This window comes from Capra hircus, chromosome 22 (genome assembly GCF_001704415.2).
Source record: "Capra hircus breed San Clemente chromosome 22, ASM170441v1, whole genome shotgun sequence".
Lineage (NCBI taxonomy): Eukaryota > Metazoa > Chordata > Mammalia > Artiodactyla > Bovidae > Capra > Capra hircus.
The window spans coordinates 43,467,576-43,485,673 of NC_030829.1; the positions used below are offsets into that span (position 1 = coordinate 43,467,576).

An 18,098-nucleotide genomic window follows, 5' to 3' on the forward strand; every position below is an offset into this window, starting at 1 on the left:
ATGTTTGGGACTTTTTCAAGAAGCGAACAATGTCCCTGACATACGGTGAACTATAGTATAGTAGCCAAACCTCACACAACCAACTTTTTTTTTTTTAGACTCAGATTGTTTTGGTCATTTGCAGCGACTCTTAGAGCATTCCACTCAGCCTGAGCCATAATGCTTATCTCAGCAGAGGTTTTCGCCCTTTCCTGCCTTTGTTCCTCATTTCTGTTACTTCTTGATGTTGCTTCTGAACCGGCCTGAAAGCTACCACCAAGACGAACAGAAGGAAAATCGTTCGCTTGTGAATTTGTCGAGTTTTCAATCTTTATAGCGCCTTGTTAAAAGGCATTGTAATCTTAACTACTCGACATTATTTAGGGCCCCTTTTGTAACATAAGGGATTGCTAGTCTTTGTGCATCCAAGAAAAGAACGACCGATGCTTAGAAGATATCTTTGTTTTGGTGGCAATGACAGATTTTAATGAATCATCTCATTCTGACTTCAGTGGCATGTGTTGTCTATGAAAATTGTCCAGGGATGTATTTCTTAATGTGGAGTGTGTAGTCAGCCTGTCTTGTCTGTTATTTTATGCAGCTCGATACACGCTGCGTGCTTGTGCTTAGTTGCTCAGCTGTGTCTGACTCTGCCAACCTTTAGACTGTAGCTCGCCAGGCTCCTCTGGCCATAGGATTTTTTACGGAAGAATTCTGGAGTGGTTGCCATTTCCTTCTGCAGGGGAATCTCCTGACTCAGGGATCGAACCCACATCTCCTGTGTCTTCTGCGCAGGAGGCAGATTCTTTACCCGCTCAGCCATTGTAAGATCTAGGTATTATCCTGGTTTCTGGGCATACGTATATGAAGAATATACTATAACATATTTGTAGATTAACACTACAATTTAGAAGAGAATCAAGAATTAATCACACTAGAGGATGGAGCTAAATGTAGTGCTTGGTGCATTACACTGTTCAATAAAAAACTGATAGTACATAAACAGCACTTTAAGATGAAAACAACAGTTCCTAGACTATAAAGAAGAGATTTGTAAATCATCTATCATTTACATTGACATATTAACCTGAAGCTATATGTATAGTAGAATACAATTTAATCAGAAAACATGCTGTAGTAGATTACATTTTTAAATAGTTAAAAGAGATTCATTTAGACTCACCATTTGGGCATTCTTTATAACACTTATGTGTTTTTTCTGACCAAATAAACAATACTTAGCAAGTTTTGGAAGAAGGCAAAGCAACCCATTCCAATGGCACCCCACTCCAGTACTCTTGCCTGGAAAATCCCATGGATGGAGGAGCCTGGAAGGCTGCCAGTACATGGGGTCGCTGAGGGTCGGACACAACTGAGCGACTTCACTTTCACTTTTCACTTTCATGCATTGGAGAAGGAAATGGCAACCTGCTCCAGTGTTCTTGCCTGGAGAATCCCAGGGACTGGGAGCCTGGTGGGCTGCTGTCTATGGGGGTCACACAGAGTCGGACATGACTGAAGCAACTTAGCAGCCAGTACTTTTGCGGAAAAATCCCATGGACAGAGGAGCCTGGTAGGCTGCCAGTCCATGGGATCGCTAAGAGTCAGACACGATTTAGCGACTTCACTTTCACTTTCATGCATTGGAGAAGGAAATAGCAACCCACTCCAGTATTCTTGCCTGGAGAGTCCCAGGGACAGAGGAGCCTGGTGGGCTGCCGTCTATGGGGTTGCACAGAATCGGCCATGACTGAAGCGACTTAGCAGCAGCAGCAGCAGCAAGTATTGAAGTACTCAAAAAGTGTGAATCCCTGAGACTATTTAGACTATTTTGAATTTCATTTCCTATTTCTTTAGGTCTGTGGGTTTTTTTTTCTTTGAAAGTCCAAGATGCAAATAAGATAGAAACTTCATGAGCTCTTGCCATTAGGAAAATAGTAATACAAAATTTTGTATATGCTTCTACTAATTGTCTAGTGAGCATTTATGGACCTCCTGATCCTTTGTCCTCAGGTTAAGAATCACTGATTTTAGAAAGTGTAGGGTGAGGGTGGGGAAGGTTCCCTAATAAAGGATTCCAAGAAAAATACATTAAGAGGTAACATAATTTAATTTTGTTTTCTTTTCCTGAGAAGTGTAGAATATTGCCACTTTTAAAATGAAAAAAGTATAAATTAACAATATAACAAGATAGTTGAAGTATATGTTTCACTTTTGCATTATGGCCATGCATGTGTGCTAAATTGCTTCAGTCGGTGTCTGACTCTTTGCAGCCCTATGGACTGTAGCTTGCCAGGCTCATCTGTCTGGGATTCTCCAGGCAAGAATAGTGAATGTCTGTGTCCTCCTCCAGGGGATCTTCCCGACCCAGGGATCCAACCTGTGTCTCTTAATGCCTCTTGCGTTAGCAGGTGGGTTCTTTACCACTAGCGCCACCTGGGAAGCCCCATTACCACCATATCAAGGCCAGAAATGGACAGGAAGGGTGGCTGTAATGGGGCAAAAAAGGTAAGTATAGAATTGTGTTGGGTAAATGGATTAATAGCCTCAGCCCTACTTCCTATAATGCACAACTATAGGGATTCAGAAGCAAAGTTAATTGAAAAATAACTTAAAAACTAAGTTTGGACAGTATATCCTCCACCTCAGTCCTGTTATCAGAAATGCAGTTGCTGAGTCTTTAAGTTTGAGAGTGACTTAACAAGACTGTTCAGCCATGACAGAAAGTACCATTTGCAAATTTTAAACAAATGCCTAAACAATGCCACTTACTTAAGCTTAAATCCCTGCTTAAGTAGAGTATTGATCAAGAACTTAGATTCTAAAGTTGGACTGCGTAGGATTGAATCTGTGTGACTCAGGCCATGTTGCTTAGCTTTCCTGAGCCTTACGCTCCTCTGTGACAGGTTAACAGTGCCTTCATCATGGCATTGTTGTGAGGGTTAAATAACAGTGTTGATGAAGCATTTGGAACAGTGCCTTGGATTCAGTAAGATCTATGTAAGTCTGTGTTTGGGAAGCACTGAAAATCTCTTTTTCAATGAAGAGAACCCCCTAAGTTTAGCTTTGTGGAGATGAGGCCTTTAAACCTTAGTTTTCTCACCAGAAAAATGAAATACTAGAATCAGTTTTGTTTTGTTTTAAATTGGGGAGCTTTCTCTGTGTAAAAGAAAAAAGTCAGATGTACCTTAGTGGCTAATCTGGTTGAAATGGGGCCTGTGTGTATATATTCGGTTTTGAACAACAGAAACTAAGCTCTAGCTTAAGGAAAAAAGGTGCACTTGCTCAGGCCACAGAGGTTCCTCAAGATGTTCAAGGTACAAACCTAAAGGGACTTAGAGAAAATGGCTAGAATCCAAAACCAGGAAAGCCTCTTTATGCTCGTGTTTTATGGATTTTGTTCCTGCTTTATGCTCCACTGCAAACGGACTTCTCTGGTTCTGTGATTTTTATGGCTAACTTGCCCTTTTCAGCTTTAATGAAGAGAGTAAATGTCATTTCAACTTTAATGAAGAGAGTAAATGTCATTGCCATTCCAAACACCAGAGAAAGATACTCAGGCCTGGTTTGGGGCAGATTCTCACTGTGCTACAATCAGCTGAAGACCTAAGTGGTTGGAGTAGTGGTCTGTGTTGCATAAAATGTCCCCTGGCAACCCTGACCTATAACAGAACAGTGAAGGGGCTCTTTTGAGCTGGGAAGAGACTACAAAAGGTGCTGACTACAGGAGGTATGCTCAGCTTCTTTCTCTTCCCCTGAGATGGCCCTAGCAGCACCACTGTGACTCCATGGGTCCTGTGAAACAAGGTTTGAAATCTTCTGAATTTTATATACTCTATGTCACTTCCAGCTCTGTGAAATTACCTGATTATATAGTAAAGCCTTCATTATCTGAGTTTAGAATTGCCTCATTTATTCCATGGTTTGTTTGTTTTTTTCTTCCTGATTGAGTAATAATATGCTCATTGTTGAAAATCTGGCAAGAAAGGAAATTATAAATATAGAAAGCATCACTCATAATTATACTAAGAGATTGATATTTGGCATTTTTGTTAGTGCTTTTTTTTTTTTCCTTACATAATTTTGTATCTGTCAAGGACAAATTTGAATATTAAGAGCAGCAATCCTCTCAAATTTAAGTAAAGAGAAATTGATTGTAAGGGGTCTTTGGGAACCCAGTTGCAGGAAGCAGGGTTGAACCTCCTGGGATTTGGAAAGCCTCAGGCTTTTGCCTTTGTCTCTGTGGAGCTGTGTGGTCTTTTGTCCCTGCTTCTCTTTGCCTGTCTCTTCCATTCTTTGTGCTGAGGCTGGTTTCCTCTGCAAGGGTCTCAATTTCTGCTCCCCCATTTCACCTGACTTTGGGTTACCATCGTACTGATTTTAGCCAAGCTTCTACTTTTGTATTTTGGTACCAGGCAGAAGCTCAATTCAAATACTAGAGTATCTGATTGGTTCAGCATGGGTCAGATGCTCCCTTTTGTTTAATCAGCTGTGGTAAGGAGACAGGGTTTCAGTAGTGGCCACTTACGTTCACCCCAGCAAAGGGAAGGGACCCTTGAAAGCATGGTCTGGGCCGCAATCTCCCAAACAGGTCTGCTTTGAGAGTCTGCCTTTATTGATAAGAATTCTCATTAACAATTTGCCATAGCATTAAAGATTCTTCATAAATATAATTTTATGGACTACCACTTACTTAACCATTTTCCCTAATTTAGATATTTAGTAATTTTTTTTTTTCTTCACATTGTGAAGAGTTGTTTGCCACCTGTACACTCTTCCTTAGAGGTGGTCTTCATTTTTGAAAGCCTTTATATCCCTGGGTTAGGAAGATCCTCTTGAAAAGGAAACGGCAACCCACTCCAGGGTTCTTGTCTGGAAAATCCCATGGACACAGGAGCCTGGTGGGCTGTAGTCCATGGGGTCACAAAGAGTTGGACATGACTGAGCAGCTGAGCACACATACACACTCACATGCAAATCATGTGAACTCACAGAACATGTAGAACATCATAGGAGGTAACGTTTCTGTAATTTGAGGTCAGCTCTTGAACCTCTCCAGCCTGCGATTTTAGAAGAGTTGAGAAATCATTGGTGGCTTTCCCCCTCTTGAAGGCCATGACTTATCAACTCGTTGGACAGAATTTCAGTCTAGTGCAAAGAACACAAGCTTGGGGTGTTGAACATATGCTAACAGATTTTTCGCTAGTTTCTTCAGTTCTCTGAGTCTCATTTTCCTCAACTATAAAATGGGAAAATAATATCCTGCAGATGTTATTGGAGGTACTAAGTGAGATAAAAGCATGTAAAAATTAATGTCTGTCATTTAATGCATGCCCAATATGTTAGCTGCTTTTTATAATTAGCGTCCTCATACATTCAATAACCAGTGTGCGACTATCTTGGCTATTCTGTCACTCCTATTGTTTTGCCTTAAATTTATTTAAAAAATACACAGCTTTGGATGTGAATCATCCAAGCTAACCTTGTGTAAGTCACAAGTGTTTAAAGCAGTTTCTGGGAATCAAGTTTTGTAGATTTCACTTTGCTGATTATCTATGACGTAACCTATTTCTATGTACATATAGTTTGTATTTCAGCTCTTTGATGAAGAGAATTTCAGGTCAGTTAAACTATAAAAAGCAGGATAGTTTAATCATTTGATTATTGATCCTCCCCCAACCTTTTTTTTTCCCCTAACAATTGAAGATAAAGCTCTGCTCTTGGGTAAACTTAGGCCGATTTTAAAAGAGCATTTAGCAGAACTGACTCTCCTTTCTTTTCCTTCTGGTTTTTTTTTTTTGAGTCACTGCTTATGTATTCCTCCTTATCCCCTAACAAAGTAGAACCTAAAGTAGTCATCACAGTTTTCTGTATCTTAGCAAAGTTTCTGTTAATTTTCTGAGAAGGATAAAGGCAGTTATATGAAAGGTTTTCTTTGTTTCTTTCTCTCTTCCGGAGACTTACAGCCTCAGTGTTTGATCCTCAGCATATTCACTGTTTTAATTGAAATGGGTGTGTGTAATTGCATGTTATACTGTCTCAATGAGCCATCTATTCAGATATTTATTGGACAACTGCCATATCCAAACATTGGTATGTTTTGAAGATAAAGCCTTGATCCTCTCTTCCTTCACTGAGATTACAGTCTAGCGTGGAGGGTAGGCCATGCCACAGTGAAAGTTAGGATAGGATTTGCAGGGTATTAATAATGGCCTTTGCCTTCCCTGGTGGCTCAGTCAATAAAGAATATGCATGCAGATCTGGATTCCATCTCTGGGTCAGAAAGATACCCTGGAGAAGGATATTGCCTTCTTGCCTAGGAAATCCCATGGACGTAAGCTATAGTCCATAGAGTTGCCAGAGTCAAACACGACTAAACCACCACGACCAATATTGGCCTTTAAATTTTGTTGTGAAATAGTAGCAGTTCATGGTAACTTGATGTAGCTCTGTTATTTGAGATTTAAAACCTTAGTGACCTCTTGAGCTTCTTAGGCTCCCAGATTCTACAAAGGCTTGTTTGGTGGTAGTAATCTCCAATTCCTAACCTGGTAGCTCAGATGGTAAAGAGTCTGCCTGCAGTGTTGGAGACCCAGGTTCGATACCTGGGTCAGGAAGATCCCCTGGAGAAGGAAATGGCAATCCACTCCAGTATTCCTGTCTGGAGAAGTCCATGGACAAAGGAGACTGGTGGCCTACAGTCGGACATGACTAAGTGACTAACATTGTCACTTTCACTTTCATTTTTCAGTCTCCGATTCAGTTATTAAATTATATAATCTGGAGATAATCTGGGACGTTCTACTGTCAAGTTAGTTCTTTCACCAGTACTTTATGTTTTATACTTGCTATGATGATTGATGTGAAATATGGAAACCTGTATCTAAACTTTACTCTTTAAGAAATCTTTTTTAAAATTGGAAGAAAATTGCTTTACACTGTTGTGTTGGTTTCTGCCATACAACAATACCACAACACAAATCAGTCATAATTATATATATATGTTATAATATATGCATTATATATGTTATATATATCTATATATGTTCCTTCCCTCCTCCCATAACAGCTTCCCACTAACTACCTATTTTACACACGATAAATTTTACTCATTTTTTTTGAGAGAAGTGCTTTACTGTCCATTCCATGTTGTAACTGATCTGGTTTTCTAGTAGCATAATTTACATTAGATCTTCAGCTAGCAGAAATTTTAGATTTGAGGATACTATGATTTCTGCCCATTTTTTCCACTTTTTAGAATCAGTAAACATTTTCATCGAAGTGTAACATACATATAAAAAAGTGTACAAATCCTAAGTCTATATTTTGGTGAATTTTCATAAAGTGAGTGTGCCGTATCACTACAGTAGAGATCAAGAAGCAATATTATTACTGTCCTCAAATTTCCCTTAGGTCCACTTTCAGTCATGACCCATTTCCCTTTCCCGTCTGCCCTTGGCAACCACTATCTGCTTTGCCTCTGTGGATTCTCTTTTTCTGTATATTTCATATGAGTGGAATCATAGAACATGTGGCCCTTTGTGTCTGGCTTCTTTCACTTAGTATGTATTCAAGGTTCATCCTTGTTGTAGAATGTATTGGTACTTTGTTCCTTTATATGGTTGAGTTTTATACCATTATTTGGATATATCACATTTTTTAATTCATCATTTAATAACAATTTATATTGTTTCCACTTTTTGGCTATAATGAAAATGCTGCTATAAACATTCATATACAGGTTTTTGTGTGAATGTATGTTTTCACTTCTCTTGAATCTATACACCTACAAATAAAATTGCTGAGCCATATGGTAATTCCATGTTTAATTTTATGAGAAACTATTAAATGGTTTCCCAATATGACTTCATTTTTTCTGTTTTCATCAATAATGTATGAGGGTTCTAATTTCTCCATATCCTTGCTACCACTTCGTCTGTCCTTTCGATTACAGCCATTGTAGAAGTATGAGGTGGTGTCTTACTGTAATGTTATCTGTACTTCCCTAATGAGTAATGACATTGAGTGTCTTTTCATGCATTTATTGGCCTTTTGTATATCTTTTTTTTGAGAAATGTCAAATGAAATCCTTTGTCCATTTAAAAATTGGGTTATTTGACTTTTTATTGTTGAAATGTAAGAACTCTTTATGGATCCTTTAGTCTAGGCCCTTGTCCTGTAGTCTAGGCCCTTGATTTATGATTTGCGTCCATCCACCCATCCTTCTGTCTCTCCATCTTCTCTATCAATATTTTATTATTTGGGTTACTTATTTTATTATTTGGGTTATTATTGTTGTTTATGTTTTGGTCAAATTTTTCCAGTTTTGAGCATTTGTACCTTTTTTTTTAAAATTTCAGATTGGTTTCTGTGTCCAGAAAATCATGCCTCCCCCTTTTTAAACAGTTTTTCTTTCTGGCACCACGAGATGCTCCAGGCTCATCTTATATTTTTCCTTCCCCAGCTCTGTTATCAGCTACCTCTCCAAGGAGCCCTGATTCTTTTTACTGAGGAATGATACTTAGCAATCGACATTTGGTTTTTAGGTGTACTTATTGCTACTGGATGTCATTGCTTCATTTTTCATATTTAAAAGTCTCATAACAGAGATATCATGTTGTATTTACTGTATCCTAAAATATTTTTCAGCCAGTTAATTACATAAGATAATACCAGTTGAAAAATGTAGACTTGTTTTTTTGCTTATAAACAATTTCCATTTGCAATACACTTTATTGTTTGTTCATTGAAGACATAATTCTCATTGTGTTTCAAATTCATGCTCTCCTTAAGGTCATGATGATGTTTATATACAAGTTGATGTTTCTGTAGGAGATCAAGGCAAGTGTTTCTGGGGAAAGGCAGTCTCTTTCAGGTCTGGAATACCAGTCAGGATCATGCAGTAGAGACAAACACATAGTCACATACGTCAGGTTGACACCCATTTGCAAACAACTTGGGTGCATGGCAGGAATGAATTTTTTCCATATCCAAGTGATACTGGTGGTAAGTTAGCTGGTATTCCTAATTTTCCTCCTCCTGGGACCATGATTATTTTCATACTGAGGTGGGAATGGTAGGTATGTAAGGGCAAGTAGCAGAGAGATGTACCTTTGAATACACCCATTTAAAACATTTTGTAATACTCTTTTCCAGCAGATATATTAATATTTTTCTTAGACATATTTTTCTATGTCATATCATGATGTGAAATACGTGATCATGTTTTGTTGCTGTTCAGTTGCTCAGTCATGTCCAACTCTTTGTGACCCCATGGACTGCAGCATGACAGGCTTCTCTGTCCCTCACTGACTGCCAGAGTTTGCTCAAATCATGTCCATTGAGTCAGTGACGCCATCCAACCATCTCATCCTCTGTCACCCCCTTCTCTTCCTGCCCTCAATCTTTCCCAGCATCAGAGTCTTTTCCAATGAGTTGGCTCTTTGCATCAGGTGATCCAAGTATTGGAACTTCAACTTCAGCATCAGTCTTTCCAATGAATTCTCAGGGTTGATTTCCTTTAGGATTGACTGGTTTGATCTCCTTGCGGTCCAAGGGCTCTCAAGAGTCTTGTCCAACACCACAGTTCAAAAGCATCAGTTCTTTGCTGCTCAGCCTTCTTCATGGTCCAATTCTCAAATCCATACATGACTACTGAAAAAATCATAGCTTTGACGAGATGGACCTTTGTCAGCAAAGTGATGTCTCTGCTTTTTAACACACTGTCTAGATTTGCCATAACTTTTCTTCCAAGAAGCAACCATCTTTTAATTTCATGGCCGCAGTCACTGTCCGCAGTGATTTTTTAGCCCAAGAAAATAAAGTCTGTCACTGTTTCCATTGTTTCCCCATCTATTTGCCATGGAGTGATGGGACTAGATGCCATGATCTTAGTTTTCTGAATGTTGAGTTTTAGGCCAGCTTTTTCCCTCTCCTCTTTCACCTTCATCAAGAGGCTCCTCAGTTCCTCTTTGCTTTCTGCCATAAAGGTGGTGTCATCTGCATATATGAGGTTATTGATATTTCTCCTGGCAACCTGATTCCAGCTTGAGCTTCATCCAGCCTGTTATCATATTTAGGCCTTACTAATTATATAAAATAAAACTTAATTTTCTCTTGGGTGATTAACTGACCACCTCTCTCTCCCCTTTTTGTTTAACATGGGAGATCTTAACATAGGTAACAAAACCAGACTAACATTAGTTGATTCTCTCTGTCTCCCTTTGATGCCTCCTAGGAATGCCAATGGCTGGGGGAATAGAGATGCCTTTACTTGAGCTATGGAGTGAGAAAACTTCAAGTGAGAGGCATCTCCAGGTACTGGAGCCAATCTACAGGTGGTTAATTCCCATGTAGATACTAGGAGCTAACTGACCAAACTAATAGTCATTGCTCAAACTTATAATTTTCTGGAGGAGGGCATGGCAACCCACTCGAGTATTCTTGCCTGGAGAATCCCCATGGACAGAGGAGCCTGGTGGGCTACAGTCCATGGGGTCACAAAAGAGTCAGACACAACTGAGCGACTAAGCACAAACTTATATTTAAGCGTTTTTTAAAAAAGCAAAGTATGTATGTAGAAAACAATTCTAGTAACAGTGGCAATTCGTGCACTTCTAAATACTTGGTGGTGGTTGCTTTTCTTTCTTTTGTTTTTTAAATAGGGGGTTGAGGTTTTTAAAGTTAGGTATGAATTTTTCTGATCTTAAGTACAATGTGGCCATTTCAGTAGCATATAAGTATGCATATAAATATGCATTGTTTCTTTACAATATCATATTTGTTCCAAAATAAGAGACTGAGTAGTTCTAACAATACATTAAAATGAAATTCTAGATACTATTTGATAGTCTAGTACAATCAGAGTTTTTAAAAGGTGGACTTTTTATTTATTTATTTATATTTTGCCCTTGCTGTGTGGCTTCTGGGATCCTATTTCCCTGATCAGGGGTTGAACCCAGGTCCCCTGAAGTGGAAGGGTGAAGTTCTAAGTAAGCACTGGGCCACCAGGGAATTCCATAAAAGGCAGACTTTGATAGATTATGCAGTTTTCATATCTTTTTAAAAAGTTACTTATTAATATATATAGCATATATAAGCCCCTTAAATATATATGTACATACACATATATACATGTTATATATATATATATTTAAGGTACTGCTATATGTGGGTAAAACATACCAATATTGTTTTTTACATTATCATGCTAATATTTTGAAACTTAAGAAACCAAAATCCAAAGGAACCATGGTTGATGTCTTCATGTAACACCAAAAAATTTAACTTTGTATATTTGCTTTTCAATTGATGTTTTAATTTGAGGAAATAAAAATTTGAAGGGCATTCACATAGAAGTGATTTTAGAGCCTAAGATTAAGCTGTTACAGACCACTAAACTTGTCAATATGTTTTAGACTAACAAACTCTAGTGTAATTTACATGTAATGAGATTTCCATAAATATGGCTAAATAGATTATAAGTTTGCCTGCCATTTCTCCTTTAAAGGTAACAAAGAAAATGATCTCAAGGTGAAGCAAGGGAGATCTATGTACACTTAAAGCAGACAACATTTTACTAAATACTGAGTTGTCGAATAGAACTGATGTGAGAGTATATCCATTGATTGGAGAAATATTTCTTTAGTGTCTACTATGTACCAGAAACAGTTCTAGGTGTGAAGAGAGTTGAACAAAACAGACCAGTTTCTCACCTTCATGAGTTGTGGAGACAGAGGTTAAGTCAGCTTGGTCACAACATGGGATACAAAGCAAAACAGAGCAAATATTCAATTGGTGTCATTCTCTATTCCAGGAATAGAATGGGTGTTTTCATGTAACATACCAGCTGGGTGTTTTAACGTGACATATCAGCGCTGTAGATCCACCCCATTCCCCTGAATTGAGAAGGAGTATGTCACCTCCTGGCTCTGTGGGAAGAGGGTTGCGATTGCATGTTAATAAGTGCCACTGTGGGTGGGATGAGGAGTGATGGCTTGTGTACTTTGATATCAGACAGACCTAAGTTCAAGCCCTGGCTCTGGCACCTACAAAATGAATAAATTTTAGGAGAGTTATGTAAGTAATGTGTACTTGTCCCCTGTTCTGTAAAGAAGAGAAGAATTGACAGAGTTGTTATGAAAACTAGAAACTCTAAAAGATGCTCAGAAAATGTTAATTCTCATCTTTTTATTTTACCTTAGTTTTCTTATATGTAAAATGGTGATACCATCTTGCTAGCCTTGTCTATTATTGTGAGAACTAAATAAATGAAATAAATATGTAAAACCACTTTAATACAGTTTATCATGTGCTATCTCTCTCTCTCTCTGTATTCACTAAGTTGTGTCCGACTCTTGCAACCCCATGGACTATATCCTGTCAGGCTCCTCTGTCCATGGGATTCTTCAGGCAAGAATACTGGAGTGGGTTGCCATTTCCTTCTCCAGGGGATCTTCCCGACCCAGGAATCGAACCTGGGTCTCCTGTATTGCAGGCAGATTCTTTACCAGCTGAGCTATGAGGGAAGCCCCATTATGTGCTATTACTATGTGTTATTTCTGGAAATGTAAGATTTTCAGACTCCTGGACAACTGGGGAATAGAGGAACACATGGGTTCTTCCAGAACTGAGAAGCCATGGATCCCCACATTAGCAAGCCAGTATTAAAACAGTTCAGCTACATTTTGTGTGTTTTTTTTTCACCTTCTGGTTATCAGCCGCTAGCTAACCTGCTCCTCAGAGTACACCTCTCTTCTTCACATTCCAGAGAATCTGTACTGGCCTAACTTGGACACTGGCATTTGGGCAGAATTCTCATGCCCAGCACACCTGGGCAGTTGATTGATTGACGTACAGAGTGGGTGCCCTTGGGTCTGGGGTTTGCTAGTGTCTTGTTGGGGCCTCATCTTGCTTCCTTTGTAGGGGTTCTGAGGAGTTTGCCTCAGAATGTGGCTGTGGTCACTGCAGGCATTAAACGGAGCTGTCTAGGAAAGTGTTCTGATGACTTAAAGGGATTGGAGAAATTGGGATAGGCGTTATGGTAGGAAGATGGCCTCTCAGATTTCTTAAACTGCAGGTAATTATTTTTTTCCTTTTCATTTTACTTTTAATAAGTAATGATTTTTATTTCTTGGAATCAATTGAAAATTATTTCTTGAAGTAGCTACCAGCTGATAGATCAAGATCTCTTTAGATTTTAGGCTACAAAAAACTTCATAAACTTTGAGTTGCTGGCAATTCAATTGGTAAATTTTTTTAAACTTTTTATTGGAGTTTAGTTGACTTATAATGCTATGCTAGTTTAAGATATACAGTAAAGTGAATCAGTTATATGTATATATATATATCCACTCTTTTTACATTTTTTTCTCATATAGGCCATTACAGAGAGCTGAGTAGAGTTTCCTATGCTGTTCCTTATTGGAAGTGAAAGTGAAATGAAAGTTGCTCAGTTGTGTCCGACTCTTTGTGACCCCATGGACTATATAATCCATGGAATTCTCCAGGCCAGAATACTGGAGTGGGTAGCCTTTCCCTTCTCCAGGGCATCTTCCCAACCCAGGGATCAAACCCAGGTCTCCTTCATTGCAAGCGGATTCTTTACCAGCTGAGCCACAAGGGAAGCCCAAGAATACTGGAGTAGATAGCCTATCACTTCTCCAGAGGATCTTCCCAACCCAGGAGTCAAACCAAGGTCTCCTGCGTTGCAGGTGGATTCTTTACCAACTAAGCTATCAGGGTAATGATCAGGTAGATATGAAAAAGATGGAACAGTTTTATATATATGTTTATCAAAAATGCTGGAGTGGGTGCCTGTTCCCTTCCCCAGGGGATCTTGCCAATCCAGGTATTGAACCCAGGTCTCTTGCACTGCAGGCAGATTCTTTACCATCTGAGCCGCCAGGGAAGCCCATAGTCCTTATTAGTTAATCTGTTTTACATGTAGTAGTGTGTATATATCAGTCCCAATCTCCCAGTTCATCCCTGCCCCCTACCATTCCTGGTAAACCTATGTTTGTGTTCTTTATCTATGGCTCTACTTCTGTTTTGTAATTAAGTTCATTTGTACCTTTCTTTTTTAGATTCCACAGATAAGCAATGTCATTTGATATCTGCCTTTCTGAGTCTGACTTATTTAGTATGACAATCTCTAGATCCATCTGTTTTGCTGCAAAGGGCATTTTTTTTAACGGCTGAGTAATATGCCTTTGCACATACATACCACTTCTTTATCCATTGCTCTGTTGATGGACGGTTACGTTGCTTCCGTGTCCTGGCTATTTTGAATAGTGCATTGGGATGCATGTATCTTTTCAAATTATGGTTTTCTCTGAATTTATGCCCAGGAGTGGGATTGCTGGGTCATACGGTATTTCTTTTTTTAATTTTTTAATGAACCTTCGTGCTGTTCTCCATAGTGGCTGTACCAATTTACATTCTCATCATCAGTGTAGAAGGGTTCCCTTTTCTCCACAGGCGAATTATTCTTGATAACTCAAAATTTCACCCAAGTTTTAGAGATAACTGGTTTAAAACAATTTTTTTTTTTTTACCAAATGTAAACCCTACTCAATTCTCCCAGCTTCTCCCGTGTTTCATTGTTTTCATTGTGAACTGTTTCATAAAACGATTTGATAATAGCTGACTAGTATTTTAGAAGTCCCTACTAATGTTTGTAATATATACTTCATGTATTTAACAGAATCTACTCTTTTTTTTCTTGCAGGTAATCTATCCTCAGCATTCCAAACTTACTGATAAAGAAGTAAGTAAATACGTTGCTCTAGGTTGTTTACTGTTGTATTTCTGTTTTTATTGGTGTATATGTGTCAGCATATATAGTTTTTGTTTTCTTTTTCAGAAAACCAATATTTGCTATTTGTCTTTTCCAGATTCAAATTCAGGTAACTATTTTTCATGTGGTGTTCTGTTTCATTTTATATTGAGAATACTGATTTTGTTCTTAATATGTGAAAATTAATTAAAATAGCATAGTAGAATGCAAAGTCATTTTCAGCCTAATGGATTAGTGATTTTGATACCTAGTTTATGATGTCTAGTCACATCTTACTTATGTTGGTGTTGTTCAACTTTTAAAGTAACTGTTGTCTTGTAAGGGGACTTCCCTGGTGGCTCAGATGGTAAAGCGTCTGCCTACAATGAGGTAAAATAGCATGGAGCAATAAACTGTTGAAATAATAAGCCTGAAAATCAGCAACATTGGTATGTTTGAGGATTTATAGTAAGTAGTTTTCTTTCAGTTCCAAGAACTCGGTAAAAGTAGGGATTTAAAAAAATAGCAGGGTGAACATGGTTATAAAGCCTGGTCATCAGTTATTTGCAAAAGTTTATATGAGTTAGTATACATAAAGCATTTGGAATAGTGCTTGACTATAGAAAATATTTTATAAGTGTTTGCTATTATTAAACTTGGTTTTGCTGGTCTCTTTCAAACTCTCTTTGTGTGACCCTAATTGTTGAAATCTTTCAGGTTGCCTTTTGTGTTTCACTTTCAAAATAGTTTTTCAGGCTTAGAGTGACCAGAACACAACTTCTTAGACCACACAGTTAGAATACTGTGATTCAAAGGCACTTCAGATTCCTTTTCCTTTTTTGGTTACTTCTAATATCCTGTTAATTTAGTTTAGATAATCTGACTTGGGAGACTTGACATTTTAGTTTTTTAAAGCATTTTCTCTTTTCCTTATAAATGCTTCTAGAGTTTTTCCCTATATATTTGGAACTCAGCTTTCATGAAATATGTAAGGAAAAAATAATTTAGTAAAAAAAAGATGGCTTTGAGAAATCCCAGGAGGACTTTTGTTGTGACCTGGATTAACAGACTTTTTTGGCATGTTTTGCCTGTTAATGAAAGGCTGTTAGAGGCCTTATAGTTTCTCTCCTTATTTCAGATAACATTTTCCTTACAAAGCGCACACATGTAGTTCTGATTTAGTGAATGTTGGATTGGACTTCCATGACTCAAGGTCAGCTGAGTTGTATGGACTACAGGATAAACAGACTTTATGTGATTGGAATCCCAGTGGATTACACTGCACACTTTTCTCTTTCAGATCATGGCTGGTTTTCATGGCTCTCTTTCATCTTTCTACATGTGCATCAAAACTAAGACGTTAATTGGATAGTCTTTTCTAGTTTTGTAGTTAGTCTCTTTATGAGTCATTTTCTTATTGGAACGTAAACTCAAGTGTAAATCTGTGAAAATGAAAATTTGTTCAGGGAATTATCTGGCGGTCCAGTGGTTAGGACTCCATGGGGCCAAAAAGAAGAATGTGTTCAGTATTTTAGGCATTTGAATGACCCATGTATGTTTTGTAATGCCTTTTTTATAGGCTGCACATAAAATGAAGTGTGCTTCTTTTTATTCAAAGTATGGTTGGTGCTTAGAAGTAAAGTCGACCAAAGATCTTAAAAATCGACCCCTTGCCATCTTAACAGATGAATTTTAATCTAGACAACAGGAGACTCTGCATTTTGTATGTATTTGAGATCGCTATTCTCAATTGCGATTGTCCAAATAGTTTGTTTCACTTATGCGTTCATTAAATGGAAATTGAAATCAGTACCATGCCAACTTTGGAATGGATTTGATTTTTCCCAAGATAGCTGTATTGTTGCAGAAGGTGGAGTAGAGCAATCTCTAGGAGAGAATCATAATCTAGCTTTAGTTTCCGTGGTGCATACTTTAAAAAAAAGCAAAACAGCATTTAGACTCTATGTTAAGTTATACAGATAAAGAAGAATTGGGGATTCTCAATGGGAGGATTTGGCAGTCCACTTCCTTCCCCCACTACCAACACACACACCTTAGATACTGTGACTTTAGAAAAAAGTTTTGTTTGGTTTGTTTTTAGATTTCAGTCTTTTGTTCCATTTGAATGGCTTTTATCTTTAGGAACCTATGTTTAAAGGATGTTTTCTCTCTGATAAATATTTGTCAGCTATTTTTCTCATTATTTACTGTTAATATCATTTGGATATATGCATTCCTGATGCTTAGGCTGTGATGGATACCCAAGGACTATAATCACCATGTTCTAAACATGACCAGAGGGAAAACTCAGCATTAGCAGAGAGTTTCAAGTAAAGATGAATCCAAGGGAAAAATTAATCCTTATTCTGGATGGATTAGATGTATAGATAGTATTTGTCTCAACAGATTTTTTTTTTCCTCTGTAAACAGCTGGGATATCGTCGTGTATTTTACACTTCTCAATGGTGAAAACAGTGCTCCTCACATTCTCACACTCATCTGTGTTGAAGGACAGTTTGGACTTTTAAAAAATTTCCAATCTGTTGTGGACCAGTGCTTTTACAGAATGCTGTATACATGAACTTTCAGAACCATGAAAAGGGGAAAAACCAGATGAAAGTCCGGATTTGTCATGGGAATATCAGATTGCTGTAAGGGTTTCCAAATGTGTACTCTCAGTTTGAGTTTTTATTTTGTCATGTATTGTAACAAGAGTCAGTCTGTGGACTACACTTTGAGACGCTCTACTCTAAACTCCTGTTTCTCAGCATTTCCAGCTCTCATCACAGAGAGAGTAACCACATAGAGTTGAAGGCCAGGAATGGAGCTCACGCTTAAAGTCTCATGTTTTCTTTTATTAGTCTTACTCTGATCTGCTCTATAGCTGTTTTCTGCTGAAATAAAAATACTCTAAAGTTGTCACTTCCCTTTAGAAAAAAAATGTACGTTTTTTTTCCTCAAATCTCAAGTAATATTTTTGATATGGGAAAGTGTCTTCTGTTTCCCTGTAGCTTTGCAGGCTTGGTTTGATTGGCAGATGTAGAAGATAAAATCATCTGTGCCCTTGATAATTTTAAAATAGGAGGAGAGCTGTTTGTGGCATACCACATGGCGCTTGTATGGGAGTTGCTGAAACTGACAGGACTGGCCCAGAAACCAGTGAGTTCAGCAGCTCTTCAGTCAGAGGGGTACTTTTTTAGAAGAATGTTTGTATTTTGGGAAGAGAAGAGAAACATTTGATTTGCTCCGGTTGGCAGTGAAGTACCATAAAAAAAAGACTTATGAGATACAGTTCACTCTTGTAAAATGCACAATTCAGTGATTTTTAGTACAGTCAGAGTTG

At 38.1% G+C, this 18,098-nt stretch overlaps 1 protein-coding gene across 1 annotated transcript in view; it reads left to right on the forward strand.

Moving 5' to 3' along the window:
• Positions 1 to 18,098, forward strand: part of DENND6A (DENN domain containing 6A) — a 47,357-nt gene that overhangs the window by 543 nt on the left and 28,716 nt on the right. Inside the window, exons 2-3 of the mRNA XM_018038362.1 lie at positions 14,708 to 14,746; positions 14,843 to 14,885. Of these exons, the coding sequence (XP_017893851.1) occupies positions 14,708 to 14,746; positions 14,843 to 14,885 (82 nt within the window). The remainder of the gene's footprint in view (positions 1 to 14,707; positions 14,747 to 14,842; positions 14,886 to 18,098) is intronic.